The 16,457-nt window shown below is 52.8% G+C and overlaps 1 protein-coding gene across 1 annotated transcript in view; it reads right to left on the bottom strand.

Annotated features, from left to right (window-relative positions):
* The window catches only part of CRTC1 (CREB regulated transcription coactivator 1), a 74,787-nt gene extending 60,533 nt beyond the window's left edge, over nucleotides 1–14,254 (bottom strand). The window contains 2 exon segments of the mRNA XM_011222304.3: nucleotides 14,085–14,141; nucleotides 14,143–14,254. Coding sequence (XP_011220606.2) covers nucleotides 14,085–14,141; nucleotides 14,143–14,211 — 126 coding nt within the window. The 5' untranslated portion in view covers nucleotides 14,212–14,254.
* Nucleotides 14,255–16,457: the final 2,203 nt, after the last annotated feature.

The raw sequence follows: 16,457 nt of genomic DNA, 5'->3' as shown, positions 1-16,457 counted from the left end.
GTCAGTATTTCCTCAAGGCAGCCGGCAGACACAGCTTCCTCCACACAGCACCAACTCATGCAGGTCCAGTCCTAGGGGCTATTCGCGCACTGACAGAGTTGACCCCCTCCACAAGCGCATCTGAGGAGTGGCGATGGGAGCCTGACAGGACCCAGGTATATGCTTGCCCAGGGTCACACAGCTGGGAGGAGGAGAGCAGGACTTCATATTGTTAAGATGGCAATACTGCCTAAAGCAATCTACGGACTCAGTGCAATCCCTATCAAAATCCCAACAATGATTTTTGCAGAAATAGAAAAAGCTACCATAAAATTCATATAAAATCTCAAAGGACCCTGAATAGCCAAGACAATCTTTAAAAAGAAGAAGAAAGTTGGCGGACTCACACTTCCTGATTTCTAAACTTACTACAAAGCTACAGTAACAAAGGCAGTGTGGTACTGGCATAAAAACAGACCTAGAAACCAATGGAATAGAAAGCCCAGAAATAAACTCTTGCATGCATGGTCAAATGATTTTTGACAAGGGTGCCAAGACCATTCAAGAAAGGACAGTTTTTCCAACGAGGTGCTGGGAAAACTGGATCTCCACATGCGATGAATAAAGTTGGACCCACATCTTATTCCATATATAAAAATCAACATGGATCAAAGACTGAAAGCTAAAACTATAAAACTCAGAAGAAAACAGAGGAAAAGCTTAATAATATTAGATTTGGCAGTGACTTCTTGGCTATAAAACCAAAAGCACACTCAACAAAAGAAAAAATATATAAATTGGACTTTATCAAAATTAAAACCATTTGTGCAACAAAGGACACAACAGAGTGTAAAGGCCCCGTTCTCAAGGAACGCGAGAAAACATTTGCAAGTCATACACTGGATAAGGCAGTAATATCCAGAATGTGTCCAGAACTCCTACAACTCAACAACAAAAAACAAATTCAAAAATGGGCCAAAGACTTGAATAGACATTTCTCCAAATAAGATCTACAAATGGCCAACGTGCACAGAAAAAGATGCTCACTGTCACTCATTAGGGAAACGCACATCAAAACATCACCTCACGCCCACAAGGACAGGATAAAAAAACACCATGAAAGGACAAGTGTTGGTGAAGCTGGGGAGAGACCGGAACCCTTGTGCGTTTGCTGGTGGGAACGCGAAATGGCACAACCGCTGTGGAAAACGGCCTAGCGGTTCCTCAAAAAATTAACCAGCAATCCCACTTCTGCGAATATGCCCCCAAAATGGAAGCAGGGATTCGTACACCCATGTTCACAGCACCATTATTCCAAAGAGCCAAAACGTGGAAGCAACCCAAGTGCCCGCAGAAAGATGAATGGATGAATCAAATGTGATGCATACATACGATGGGATATTATTCAACCCTGAAAAGAAATTCTGACACACACTACAACACAGACACGTACCACAACACTGAGGACGTTATGCTGAGTGAAATAAGCCAGTCACAAAAAAAAAAAGCCTATGAGTCCATTTATAGGAGTGGTCAAGTTCACAGGGCCAGAAAAGTGGAACAGCGGGCACCAGGAGCAGGGGGAGAAGGGGGGGGGCGTTCATGTTTAACGGGGACAGAGTTCCCTCTAAAGTTCCGGAGATGGACGGTGGAGATGGCAGCACCACAACGCGAATGTGCTTAATGCCCATGAATCACACATGTACTTTTAAAGATTTATTTATTTGGGAAAGAGAGAGAGAGCGCGCACACGCGCGCGCGCGCGCGCGCGCGCGGGTGGGGGTTGGGGGAGGGGGGAGGGAGAGAGAGAATCCTTAGCTGACTCCGCACTGAGCACGGAGCCCAACACGGGACTCGATCTCGAGATCCTGAGATCATGTCCTGAGCCAAAATCAAGAGCTGGACACTTAACCAATGGAGCCACACAAGTGCCCCGAATCACACATTTAAAAATGAGTAAGATAGTAAATTTTATTTACATTTTACCACAATTTGAGGAAAGGAAAAATATAAAAAAGAAAAATTAGCACTGTGGGATTCCTGCCCAAAACACACCACCTCAGCTCAACTGCAAGCAAACATCAGACAAACCACCCTGAGCGACAAAAAGAGCGAGCAGTACTCATCACGGGCTTGAAGGTCATGGTAACGTGGAAACCCTGAGCAATGGTCGTGGGTTGGAGACCGAGGAGACACGACGACCAAATGCAACATGGGAGCCTGGACAGGATCCTGGGCCAGAGAAAAGTCACTGGGGGACATCTGGGGGAAATTCAAACGCAGTCCGGAGCCTAAGCGTGGCGACTCTGCTGTCCTGGTTTGACCAGCCCACACGCTAGTCACGTGAAAGGTTCAAGGGCAGGGGTGAGGAGGAACAGACATGGTCTGTACTTCTCGCTGAAATCTACAACTATCTCAAAAGTAAAAGTGAAGAGAAATGAATACACCCCCTGCCCCCCACAAATGAAACCGAGCAAATGGTTCATAAGCCATGTTGTGGCATCTGTCACATGTCAAGCCACGGCACGTGGGTCCAAAGGGTAAGATCCTGCCCTCACAGCAGCCCCATAGGGCACCCTGCTACTGGCTAGGCACGGAACCAAGCACTTCGGGTGGGCATGTCCTAAGCTGTACAGCTCTACCAATGGGAAATTGAGGCACGGAGAAGCGGAGCCATTTGAGGGAAGCCAGCAGGGGCAGGGCTTGAGTCAGAGGGAGCCACTTGGCCAGTTTCTGGGGTGACAGGGCGGGGCCGTGGGCAGGCTCTAGGGTACAAGTGGATCCCAGCAGGGCCCTGCTATGGACCCTCAGGGCTCCTCCCTCTGCATGTGCTGAGCCAGCAGTGAGGGAATTAGCATCTCCTTGCCACCTGCAGGCAAAGACGGAGGCTGCTGGGCCTACAAATCACTCCCGGGGCTGCGCATTGATTCTGTGATGATTTAATGAGCCGCTCCCGTCCTAATTACAGCTATCAAACCCCGCCTGCCTGGGAGGACAGAAGGGACTGAGAAAGCACGATGCTCACAGGTGCAGAAGGGCCCATGGAAGAGAGGGCAGGAGCTGGTCTCTTCAGCTAAACTTGAGAACCACCGAACTTCCGAGAAAGGCTTTTTAGCCAGGCTGAGAGTGGACACAGAGACCCCTCTGCAGGACGTGTTCTGCCTCCCCATGTCCCCAGCTATCCAGCCCCCCAGCCTGAGGACTGGCTGGCCCTGCAGAGCCAGCCCCGGGCACTCTGCCTGGCTGGGCCGACACTTCCTCCCAGAGATTTCCAGGCAAATGACCAGCTGGCATGCACCCACCCACCCTCTGCGCCCAGGTGAGCCGCGTCAGATGCACAGAAGAGACGGGAAGTGCTCTGGGTTTTGTTTTCAATTTTCATCTAAGTTTTGAAACATAATTTCTTTTTTTTATTAAAAAAAACATGTGGCCGACTTCGCTGCAAGCCCAGCAGGCAGGGAAGGCTGCCTGCAAAAGTTCTCGGGGGGCTCCACTGCTCGACAGTGGGGCCCGAGGCAGTGAGGGAGAGACTATGGAGCTCTGAGGCTGTAGCTGCCAACGGGTGCTGGTCCACTAAAAAGCTGACTCAGGAAGTCTGTCCTTCAATGCAGAGACTCACTCCTCTGGACAGAACGCCACAACCCAGCTTTGGGGTGAAAACGCCGTGACCAGTGGGGTGTCAGGCTGGAACCACAGAGAAAGAGGAATTTCACATATGAAATTAGGAGTTCAGGTCTCTACTGCAAAAATGCCTTTCCTGGGTCCAGGAGCCACCAGAGCACAAAGTCGAAGCTATTTAATATAAACTCCCCACATCACCTTCCTGGGGAATCAGATTCCTGATTCTTGGATAAAAGAACATCTCCCAAGTCAGCAAGTCCTGGTCTGTAATGAATCCAGCACCCATGATCTCGGGGTGGGGGGCAGGAAGGGGAGGTGACCCCTGCCCCAGCCCCCTCTCAGGTCCCTGAAACCCCCCATATGGCAACCAAAGGGATCTTTGCTAAACTGACATCTCATATCACAGCTCTGCTTAAAACCTTCCCACAGCAGCCCACTACCAGACCCTGACCGCTCACCAGGGCTCAATCATGTCAGGCTCTCCCCTACAACAAGCTTCATGCTCTCCATCACCATGGCTCAACACCATCCCCTGGGCTCAGCTCAAACATCACCTCCCCCAAAGGGTTCCCCCCCCCATTTCACTCTCTTAGAGACATGACCTCAGGGCTGGGGACCAGCAGGCCACTGTTTCCTGTGACTTGTTCTCAAGGCATCCCCAGGACACAGCACCAGGCAGGTGCTCAATAAATACTGACTGATGATCTCAGGGTCCTGGGACTGAGCCCCGTATTGGGCTCCCTGCTTTGCAGGGAGTCTCCTTCTCCTCCTGCCTCTCCCTCTGCCTCTCACTCATGTGCGTGCTCTCTCTCAAATAAATAAAATCTTTAAAAATAAATAAACAAATATCGACTGGAGGAATGGAATTTCCAGTCCAAACTGTGACCACTGCAGGGAGACCTCACGGGGCAACCCTGAGGCTTCTTACACTCTGTTTCAGGGCACCATGCTGCCCCAAGCCCATATGGGTCTGCAGTCCACCCCATAACACACCATGCCTGGTCAATACTCAAACTTTCTCCCTGAAGTGGTTCAGCCAAACTGAAGCTCCGGAAAGACCACCAGGCTCCCCACCTGGCTCCGAGGCCCCTCAGCACCTCATATGTGTTCCCAGACTGAGAACAGGAACACACATCACACTCCTGCTACAGGAGGGAAGCCTGACTGCATGGTGGGGAACTGTACCTTTTAAAGGACACTTGCACCTAGCCAATTCCAGAATGAACTGGAGACAGGCCTGCCTTCAGGGAGGTCACAGTCCAGTGTCTGCTTAGCACCTGCTGAATGCCCACTACGTGCCTACTGAGTGTCTGCTGAGTATATCCTGTGTGCCTGCTGAATTCCTGCTGAATGCTTACTGAATGCACACTCTGTGCCTGCTGAATGCACACTGTGTGCCTACTGAATGCTTGCCAAGTACACACTCTGTGCGGGCTAAATGCCTGTGGAATGTAAGCTCTGTGCCCACCAACAGTCCACCATGTGCCTGCTGCCCAGTGCTGCTGAGCACCTGTTAGTACACACAGTGTGCCTGCTGAACGCCTGCCATCTGAAGAGTACCCGCTGAGCGCCACCATGTGTTCACTGTGCACACACCTCCGGAATCTTAGCAGCAGTGACCACGCGGTGAGCGTCTATGCGCTGGCCCCATTCTGGATGCATTACATGTGTTAACCTAGATCTGACCACAGTTCAACCAGACAGAGACCACTGTGACCCCTGCTTCACAGAGAGGGAGCGGAGCACAGAGAAAGCTCAGCCAGATCTAAACTCTACCAGGAGGAAGCAAGGAGAAGCCCAGCAGCCGTGGCCCTGGGCCGGGCACCAGGTGCTAGAGAATCCCCCCACACTTTCTGCACTTCGTTTCCATTTGGCAAATAATAAATATTGACTTTCTCCATGTCCTTGGCCTGGGAGGCAGGCCGTGGCTTCCTTGTTTGCGCACCTGGACCCCCATCCGGCCAGCGGCACCATGGCCACACCCAGCCAGGGCAGGGCACCCACCTCTGCCCTGGGCTTGGGCTGGATGTGGTAGCAGGAGGAAGGGGAGGGGGTCAGAGACACCCCAGCCAGGACCAGGGAGCCATTCCATCCCACAAGCTCTAAGGCAAAGCGGGACTCGCCCACCCCCACCCCCTTCTCTCTGGTTCCCCCATCACAGCCAGGGAGCCTCCACCTTGCCCTCCTTCCTCTCACCTCCTGATTAATTCTATCACTATGACTCTCTAAATGTCCCAAATCAGCCCTCCCTTTGTCCCATGGCCCATCCCAAGCTGCTACGTGCCCCCTCCCTGCTATGGGGCAAAAGGACACATAGGTGGGGCCATACCTGGGTGCATGCACTGGGGACAAACATAAATGAATGTATGGTTTGCAAAAAAACAGGGACAGCCTCAATGATCCTCAACAGATGGATATGAATTGAAGTTCAGCAAACAACAGGGTCCCCTATGCCCACGTTAAGAAAAACACGAGCCCCCAATTCAGACATGGGTTCAAACCAGCCCCTCCACACAGGGAGCCAATCACCTCTCGACCTGTTTCTCATCGCAGGCTTCCTCATGGGTTACTACAACTACCCACTGGGCATACGCACATGGGCTCTAGCAAGTCTGGCTCCTGCCACTCCCTGCATCTTTATGTCACTTATGTTGCCATCCTGCTGGAACCTTCCATGGCTTCCCTTGGCCCACTGCCCTGCCTTCCTCCCAGCTGCTCTGCCTCTATGCTCCTTGAGGCCAGGGCTTCAGGAGCCTGGAAGGCTCTGCTCCACCCTGATCAGCTGGCAAACTCCCAGCGCAGCATGAGAAGAGAGAAAACATACAGGAGACTCAGGTCAAATCCCAGCTCAATGGTCCCTAATGCTGTGATACTCTCCAAGCCTCAGTTTCCCCCTCTATAAACCAGGGAGAACACCATCGGCTGCCCGGGGGTGTTATTACCTGTCACTAGGCTTCACGCTTGTAGCTCTTGGAACTGGGGCCTCCACCCAGACCCTCCGCACCTGCATAACCCCAGCACCTGGGGCTGGATCACTCTCTGGGTTGGGGCTGTGCAGGGCACTGCCGGGGCTGAGCAGCATCTCCAGACTCCACCTACCACATGCCAAGCGCATCCTCCCAGCCCAAGTCATGACAACCAAAAATGTCCCCAATGTTGCCAAATGCCCCTGGAGGCAAAACTGGCTGGGGTGACCCCCCCTGCACCACTTGTCTCTGATGCTTCCCTGGCACTGAGCTCAGACCAGTCTTTTCCCAGGCCAGATCCCACCCCTGACTTCAGCATGGCATTTTCCAGAGGATCCCATTTGAAAAGAAATCACTAGCACCACGGACTCTTAAATCCCGACCCCTAAGGGAGGGGTCTCACCCCTCACGGCACAGAACCAGAGGGAGCCCCAGACCCCTGAGCTACAACCAGAAAGCCCCCAGCACAGAAAGCAGAAGCAAAGGGCTAACATGTCACCTTCCACAGTGCCTGCAATGGCCCAGCTCTGACCCAGAGGGATCTAATTAACCCCAACCAGGACCAGAAAGACCACTGCAAAGACAAGAATCACCATGCACCGTCCCTCAGGCCAGCTTTAGGAACAAGGACAGTGGAACACCTTCCTTGGTTCTACTGACCCACAAATACCAAGGACAGTGGAACACCTTCCTTGGTTCTACTGACCCACAAATACCACCGTGCCAGACCAAGGACCAGACAGCTGGTTCACACCCCTGACCAAGGCCAACCCTCTCCCTGTGCAAGGCACAGCCCCGGTGACCGCAGGGCACAGGACTCCCAGCAAGGCCTGTGTGGCCGGCTCTTCCGGTCCCCACTCAGAATTCAGGCTCCCACATGGATCTGCAGAAGCAGAATCTGAGGAGAGCCCAGGAGTCTTCATCCTTTATCTCACAGGTGGTTTAGAGGCCCCCAAAGGGACAGAACCACCGCCTACCGTCTTCCCAACTTTCCCTGTTGCTCTAAGTCAGCATGTCTCAAACAAGACCCATTGTCCTGGGGCCCGCAAACTCCTCCAAAGCTCCAGAGGGTAAGTATTTCCGCCTCTGCAGGCCATGCGCGCTCTGTCAAAATGACTCAACTCTGCCACAGATAAGACATAAACGAATGGGCACGGCCATGTTCTAATAAAACTTTATTTACAAAAACAAGCATAGCTCGCTGAACTACAGAACAGCAGGTTACAAAACCAATTCGGTGGGTCCCCACTAGCATTCTACATTAAACAGAAGGGAACAGATTTTTATCAATTCCCCCCCACGGACGGGGGGCTGGACTTCCTGGAGAAAGCTGTTTCTATTTTATGTTTGTTGCTGGGTGCTGAGATGCCACGAAACACTAATTTCCAACCCCGGGTCACAGTCAAGGAAGTGAGAAGGCACCTTCGGGACTAAGCCCTTGGTTCCCATGCCTATCTCTCAGCCGGTGACACCCCCCACCCCTGGCCCAGCAAGTGTTTGCTTGAGCCCGTTCTCATGTCATGGGTACATGCTCAGGAGAAGAACTGCCATGGATATAGACTGACAAACCGTGGCAGGTGGCCAGGGCATGCAGAGGTGGGACCCACCTGCTCTGGGGAATCCAAGAGACCTTCCTGGACCTGTAGTGTGCACGGAACCAGGGGTGTCTGGGGCTGGGTGTGAGCTTTGGGAGGGGTTCCTGCACAGGACCTCAGGCTGGTGGGGGACACCCAACAGTCACCTGTGGAAAGCATGCATGGAAAGGCCAGGAACAGGGATGGGGCTCCCATGAAAAGCCTCCTTCCAAATGACAACTCGGAAGCTTGTCTCTTGCAGGTTGTGGAGAGCTGGAGCACCCAGCCTGATCTAGGCACTGACTTTCAGAGGGAGAAGAGCCATGGGTCACACACAAAGGGGTATGTGATGCACCCCATAGCCACCACCTCTGTGATAACAATAGTTAATGGCAAGAAATACGTATGCCCGGGTCCAACAGGAGTTTATTCCCTCACAGTTCTGGAGACCAGACTTGTGAAATCCAGGTCTGGGCAGTGCCACAATCCCTCCCGAGGCTCTAGGGGAGGCTCTTTCTTGGTCTCTTCCAGCTTCTGGGGGCTCCAGGCATCCTTGGCTCATGGGAGCAGCACACCAGTCTCTGCCTCCGTCACCATCATCACATGGCCTTCTCCCGCAGGCGGCCGTGGGTTCTCTTTTTACAAAAATGCCAGTCACGAGATTTAGGACCACCTTAAATCCAGGATGATCTCGAGATCCTTACCCTAATTTCATCTACAGAGACATCTTTTCCACATAATGTCACGGCCACAGGTTCTGGGGGTCAGGACGTGGGCACGTCCTTTTAGACGCCCCTACCCTATTCAACCCGATCCTCGGTGTGCAGCTCACAGCCTGGAGAGCACTGAGCCTGCTGGGGCTTTCTGGGGGCGGGAGATGGCTCACTCCAGTCTCTCAAACAGAGCAGCTCGGGGAGCCCTGCGTGCGTGTGTGTTGAGGCTGCAGATGGCACAGACACTTGAAGCAGCCGGCACAGAGGCAAACAGTGCCAAAGCCAGGACTGGGGCCAGGACTGGGGGCGGCCTTCACGCTCAGCGAACCCGAGCCACCGCTGCGCTATGCCTGCCGCCCAGGGACCCGTTTTCCTCCAGCCTGTGCAGAGCCACCCCCGTAACAGGGTAGGGCCAGGAGAACACCCTCCTTCGGTGCAGCCATAACTGGCAGCCCTGGCTGGGCCACCACGGACTGCTTTGCTTCAAGTGTGGGCTTTTTTTGGCCCAGGTGCTGCTGCCTAGGATGCTTAGTGATCACACGCAGAACCTGCTGTGTCCTGAGTCCCTGGCAGGGAGGTGACACACCCCACACTCCTTCCCCTCGCTCCCCTGCACAAGATCTACCTGCACATCTGGGCAGCTCTGCTGCCGAAATATCACCCAAAGCCACTAATCCTGGTCACCGCCACAGACACCTCCCTGCTCAAGCCACCGCTCCCCGATCCCAAACCCAGGTGCCACAGCAGCCTCTCACCATCTGCCTGCTTCCCCTCTAACCCCCTTGCCCATTCAGCTCACAGCCACCTTTGTGAGACATGGAGAGTCCTCACAGGGTTAAACAGACAGTGACCCTATCACCTGGCACCTACCGTGTGACCTCCACTCCTTGGTATACACTCCACGGAGAAGACCTGCGGCCACACAAGCTCCTGGGGGCGAATGTCCATGGCAGTGATAGTCACAACGGCCCAAAGGTGCAAACAACCCAAATGTCCATCGGTGGATTAATGGATATATGGAACGTGGCCGGGCCCCCAAAAGCAGTATTACTCAGCCTTAAAAAGGAAATGACACACATGCCCAACACTGTGAATGTGATTACTGCCAAGGAGCTGCCCATTTAAAAATGGTGAAGGTGGTGAATTTTATAATATATATTTTACCACAATTTTTAAAAAAAGAATGAAACACTGACACACCCTACAGTGTGGACGAATCTTGAAAACTCGTGCTGAGTGAGAGAAGCCGGACACAAAAGGCCACGTGTTTCATGATTCCACGTACATAAAATGTCCAGAACGGACAAATCCATGGAGACAGAAAGCAGATGAGTGGGTGCCAGGGGCTGGGGGAGGGGGCGTGGGGCTTCCTTTTGGAGTGATGGAAACGTTCCAAAGTTGACTGGTGATGGTTGCACAACTCTGTGAACATGCTACCGGCCACTGAATGGTATGTTTTAAGTGAGCAGACTAAATGTGCTGAGAATTGTATCTCAATAAAGCAAAGGATCAGGCCATCCGCCATCACAAACCTCCCCAGGGCCTGTCCCTCAGTGAAATCCAGGGCTCGCCAAGCCACGCCAACCTCGCCTCAACTCTCGCTCTCTCTACGTGCCAGCCTTGCTGTCTTCTGATCTGTCCTCAACCTCGCGAAATCCTTCCCATTTTAGGACCTCTGCACCTGCCTGTCCCTCACCTGGGGCGCTCTTCCCCACTATGGGGGGGTGCATCTCACTGTCTGGGTGTCAACCTCCCAGCCTGGCCAGTCCCGGCAAGTCACTCTGTCGCTTCTCTCTGAGAATATCTGTTTTGTTCATTTGTAGCAATTCTCTCCTGTCCCCGCTAAAACCACACTGGCTCCCCAAGACCATGGCCCTCACATGCCTTGGATGCTGCTGTTTCCCCAGCACCCAACACAGTCCCTGGACAGTCCCTGAAATGTGCTGCTCCAACATTACAGATCAGGATTCTGAGGCCCAGAGAGGTTAAGAGACCTGCCCAAAGTCCCACAGCAGAGCACCGCAGCCCTCCCCGCACCTCGGGCTCCCCAAGTCTGAGGACAAGAATGGAATACTCATGCGCCAACCCCTCTGCGACTTGAAAGCGGTCTCCCCAACACCACATTGCCACATGCAACCTGGTCCTTAGAGTCCCTGACCCTGGGTAAGGTCACAGCATGAATTAACGCATCAGGCCGAACGACTGCTGGCTTCCACAGGGTAATGGTGTTCCTATCACCACCAAGGACTGCAGACGGACGCTTGGGAGCATGAGTCAAGGCCCCGCTCATTCCAAGAGTGAGCATGCTGTCCTAAAGAATTCGTGGGAAGGAGTAGGTACGAAACCAGCCACATCCCACCAGTTCGCAGGTATAGGCAAAATTTGGCATCTATCACAGGGGAGGGCTGCAGCCACAGGAGGGCAGGAGGGGAGCCTGCGTCACGTGGGTTCACTCACCTGCACCAGGCACTGCGTATGTGCCACTCGTCACACGCAACAAACAGGCTTGGAAAGAGCTGGCTCACCCTGGTCCCAGGTGAGGGAAAAGCCATCAGCCCGTCCAAGATGGCAGAGCCACACAGGTGGGTGCAGAGCTGTGAACTCCATCTGCCCAGGTGCAAAGCTTGTACCCCTGTCCCCTCAACATCTCCTTCAAACTGAAGGGTTTTTAGCCTCAGCACTGCTGACGTCTGTGGCTGCATCACTCTCTGTGGTGGGGGCCATCCATGAATCGTGAGGTGTTGAGCGGCATCCCTGTTCTCTACCCACTAGATGCCAGGAGCGCGCCCCTCCCCCAGACAAGACAACTAAAATGTTTCCAGACACTACCTGATGTCCCTGCGGGACAGAATCGCCCCCCGTACAGAACACTGCTCTGTCTCACAAGATCCAGTGTAAGCTCACCTCTGCCCGGGGCTCATGCCCAACACCCAGTGTAAAGGGAGGCGACAGAGAGGGAGGAAAGAGAGAATGGTTACCAGGACCAAGAGAATGGCTGTCTGCATATCTTACAAATCTTTTCTAACTCCATCAATAGATGACATACAAGCAAACGTGCTCCATGCGTTCCATGGAGTATTACTTGGCCATTAAAAGCAATGAAGTTCTCTGATATACGCCACAATGTGGATGAACCTTGAAAATATTATGCTGAGTGAGAGAAGCCAGACACAAAAGGCCACACGTTATAGGATCCCAGGTATACAAAATGTCCAGAATAGGTAAATCCATAGAGACGGAAAGCAGATTGGTGGTTGCCAGGGGCTGAGGGAGGGAGGAATGGGGAGTGACTGCGCATGGGGATGGGATTTCTTTCAAGGGTGATGAAAGTGTTCTGGAGTTAGATGCTGGTGATGGTTCCACAACTCTGTAAAATACACTAAAAACCACTAATTTTTACACTTTCAACGAGTGAATTATATAGCACACAAACGATGTATCAGTAAAGCTGTTATTTTAATGAAATCTTTTTAAAAACAATAATACACTTCCAACTCCATTGCAGAAACCAGACCTCAGGTCATTAAAACAGCCATCAACCTAGTATGACCCCCTTCTTCCTGTCACACTACACCTACTGCATGAGACAAGATAAAGCGGACATTCTTGCCCTCAGAAGCCCTGACTTATGGTGACACTCAGGGTGCCTGCTTGCTTGCTTGCTTGCTTTCATTCGTTCATTCACCCACCATCTCTTCCTCTACATGCTAAGCAAAACGTAAGCTGCTGGAGCAAGTACCTGGTCAATGATGAGCACTCCATCCACATGTGCCAAACAAATGCACAGAAATGAAGATACACATTCTAGCCTATGTGGTCATAATCTCACAAAGAAACAAGCAACTAATGAGAAAAGGGTATGACCTGAAAATTCCACCTGAAGAATCAGAGCCTGAGGCTCACGTCACAGAGGTATGTCTGCCTGGAACAGTCAGATCGGAGGCCTAATCCAGATATCAGCCATATGGGTGTCTGCAGGTCCCATTCAAACCCTCCCCAAGGCCTTAGGATGCAGGACGGGGGGAGGGGGGTCCTGCCACTCTGCAGGAATGCAGCAGAGACTTACTGTCACCTGTGTAAAGCGTGCTCTCCTCTCTGACCCACAAGGAAAGACTTGCTAGACACACTTGACAACAGAGGATACTGAGGCCCGAGGAGCTTGAGACCTCAGTGCAGTCATGTGTCCAGAGAGCTGGGCCCAGGAGAAGAGCCAGGCCCCCAACTCCTCTCGGGGCCCACAGTAGCTTCCCAGGTGAGGTTAGCAGGTAACCTGGCCTGCCCCTGCACGCCAAAGACAGCCAGCAACTTAAGGAAGAACTATCCCTCCACCCTGGTCCTGACAGGCCAGGACCCATCCGTGGCCAGGTGTCCCTTGTCTCAGTGGGGAGAACACAACCTGGTCCCCAACATATGGGCTACATGGGGAAGGGGTAGCTGGCTCCACTCCAAGCTCCAGGACAGAGCACAATCTGTCTTCCTGACCACCCTCAGGTTCCCACAGGAGAGAGCACCAAAACTTTCCTTCAGATAATCCAAAAGGAAGAAATACCTATCCCAGCTCGAGTATACAAATGAAGATACCTGTCCTTCCTCCAACACCCCGGAGAGTGAAGGTACAGGTGACAAAGATGTAGAGACACCTGTCCCTTCAGGTAGCAATGATGTGGGGACAGCTGTTCCCCTCAGGTCGCAACGATGTGGGGGCACTTTTCCCGCACCAGGTACCAACGACGTGGGAACGTCTACCCCACCTCCCCAGGTAACAATGATGCTTGCAAGCAGCACCCAGTTCATACACCTCACGGTGTTATCCTGTCTCCCCTAGGTCGCAGTGATATGGGGGCATCTGACACCCTCAGGAGGCATGGATGTAGGGACACCTGTCCCTCCTCAGGTAACAATGATGTGGTGGCACCTATTCCCTCCAGGTAGTAATGATGTAGAGACCACTGTCCCCTCCAAATAATAATGATGTAGTGACACCTATCCTCACCTCCAGGTAGCAGTGATGTGGGGGCACCTGAACCCTTTCAGGTATCGGTGATGTGGGGGCACCTGTCCCGCCCACGATGCCCGGGGCGGAGGGACACCTGTACCCTCAGGCTGTGCCAAGCCCCGCCCCGCCGCGCGCGCCCCGCCCGCCGCGCGCCCCCCGTCCCGCGCACACGCCGGACACGCGCCCCCTCCCTCCCTTCCCGGCCCCGAAGGGTCGGGGCGGACAGCCCCCTTACCCGCGCGGCCCGCGTCAGGCTCAGGTCCTTCATGACCTCCTCGAAGGCCGCTGTCTCCCTCTGCCTGCTTCTGGTTGTGCAGCGCGATCTTCTCGCTAAATTTCCGCGGATTGTTCGAAGTCGCCATCTTCTCGCCGCCGCCTCCTCCTCCTCCTCCTCCACCTCCTCACCCCCCCCCACTCGCCTGTGCACCGCGCAAGCGCCGGCTGGGCCCGCGGGCGGCGGGCAGTGCGCAGGCGCCTTGGTGGTCGTGAGTGCGGCGCAGGCGTACGGGAGCGGCGCGCGGCGCGGGGGCGAGAGCGCATGCGCACGCTCCAGCGGCGCGTTCGGGTCCAACAGAGGAGGCGGGGGAAGGGGAGGTGGAAAGAGTAGGGTTTGAGCACATGCGTAGTGAGTAGACTCCTGGCCCGCTGGACAGCGGCCGCCAGGCTATTGGACAAGCTTGGTTCGCGGACGGGCTGGGGCGCTGGAGCCCCCAAGGAGACCGCCGGACACAAAACCTTCCAATTTGCAAGGATGGGGCCAGCAACCCACAAGGACAGGTAGCACCCCGATGCTGAGCTGGGGGTCGGACTAGTTGAGCTTTGAGACCAGTTCAGGGATTTCCTCATTCATGCATTCATTCATTCAACGAATATTTATTGAGCACCTGTATGTGCCAGGCACGCTGGGGAAAAGCGTGAGCAAGCAGACGTGGTCTCCTGACCTGACGGGGTGCGCAGTTAGGGAGGGGGACAGACATAACCAACCAACAAATGACCCAAGAACATGTCTTATGGAAATAATTGTGATGTGGAAAATAAAACTAGGGGTGCCTGGGAGGCTCAGTCAGTTAAGCGTCTGCCTTCAGGTCATGATCCCAGGGTCCTCTGGTCGAGCCCCACATCAGGCTCCCTGCTCCGCGGGGAGCCTGCTTCTCCCTCTCCCTCTGCCTGTTGCTCCCCCTGCTTGTGTTGTGTGTGTATGTGTGTGTCTGTGTATCGAATAAATAAATAAAACCTTTAAAAAAAAAAAAAGAAAGAAAGGAAAACTAGTAATGGACTGACAGATATTGATGATAGGGAGGGAGGCTCCCAGCCACCACTGTCAGGGAAGTGGGGGGGGGGCATTTGAGCTGAGTCCTGAACCTTGTCAGCAGCCCCCACCGCCCTAAATCCTAGGCATTATCTTTAACACCTTGCTTTCCCTATCACCTTACATTTGACCAGCTTCTACTCTCTGGATCCTTAAGCCAGAAGGAACACAGGTTTGCCATGGGGTGCTATAGGAAAGGTCCAGAAATACCACTTAGACTAGATCCAGCAGTGAAAAGGGTAGCAGGGTCTTCCCAGTAGCAGGAGGGTGACCGAGGAAAACAGGAAATGTTCTGACATCTAACTGTCCGTTTCCAAGCAGAGGGACCATGACCACCAATATCAAAGTTTTATATTCAGGAGGCTCCAGGGATTTCCAGGCACGGACAGGGCAGGAGCCAAGAGGGGCAGCAAGGGAATTGTGGGACAGCTCTAACTGAACAAAAAGCACACTTTTGAAAGAAAGAAAGATTTTTAAAAAGCACACTTCTTACTAGGGTAAGGGATGGCTGGAGGGGTTGCTGGTGGTGATCATAGGTGGATCACCAGTATTTTCTGAACATACTTTCATTCACACTTTACAAGTATTTACTGGAATGTCCATATTAAATATATATAAATAGATTTTAATTTGGATTGTCCTGGGCACTACCACTACTTTATTTTATCCTTTTTGTTCATATCGTTTTGAGCACTTTTGTGATCTTCTAACCTTTCTGCCTAACAAGCATCTGCTCTCTCCTTTGCCAACAACCAATGGCCCTTCAGACAGCATTCTTCAATCTTCAGTCCATGATATGTGGATGGCGTGGGCTTCATTACCCTCTCTCCCCACAAACCCATCTTCCCAAGTTGGAAGTCTTTGCCAATCATCAGAGCCCATTGCTTTGCTTTCATGATTGGCTCAGGGCAGGCACGTGATCCTGTTTGCCCAGTGAGATGCAGTTCTGGAATTTTTGCTTGAACCACTGGAAAGAGAAGCACCCTTTTTGCTCGGATGGCTGGTTTGAAGGATAACACAAATTTGCAGTGCCAGAGGTCACTACTTAAGAGAGATGTCCCAAGAGAGTGACCCTACACAGAGAAAAACAGAGCCAAAGTTAGAGAGACACTGAGCTCCTGGATCAAGCCATGCCTGAAGCTAAACACTCCTGTATTTTCAGTTATATGAGCCAATAATTTATTCTCTTTTTTGCTGAAGTCAATTTGAATTCTATGTTCTGTCTCTGGCGCTGACTGAGACCACAGCCTCTGGGAGTCTGGTGCAGAGCTGGGCCTTCTACAAATATGGCTTCCAGTT

The sequence above is a fragment of the Ailuropoda melanoleuca genome, chromosome 4, assembly GCF_002007445.2.
Source record: "Ailuropoda melanoleuca isolate Jingjing chromosome 4, ASM200744v2, whole genome shotgun sequence".
NCBI lineage: Eukaryota > Metazoa > Chordata > Mammalia > Carnivora > Ursidae > Ailuropoda > Ailuropoda melanoleuca.
Note: the sequence above shows the minus strand (reverse complement) of the source record. Positions and strands in the feature narration are given on the sequence as shown.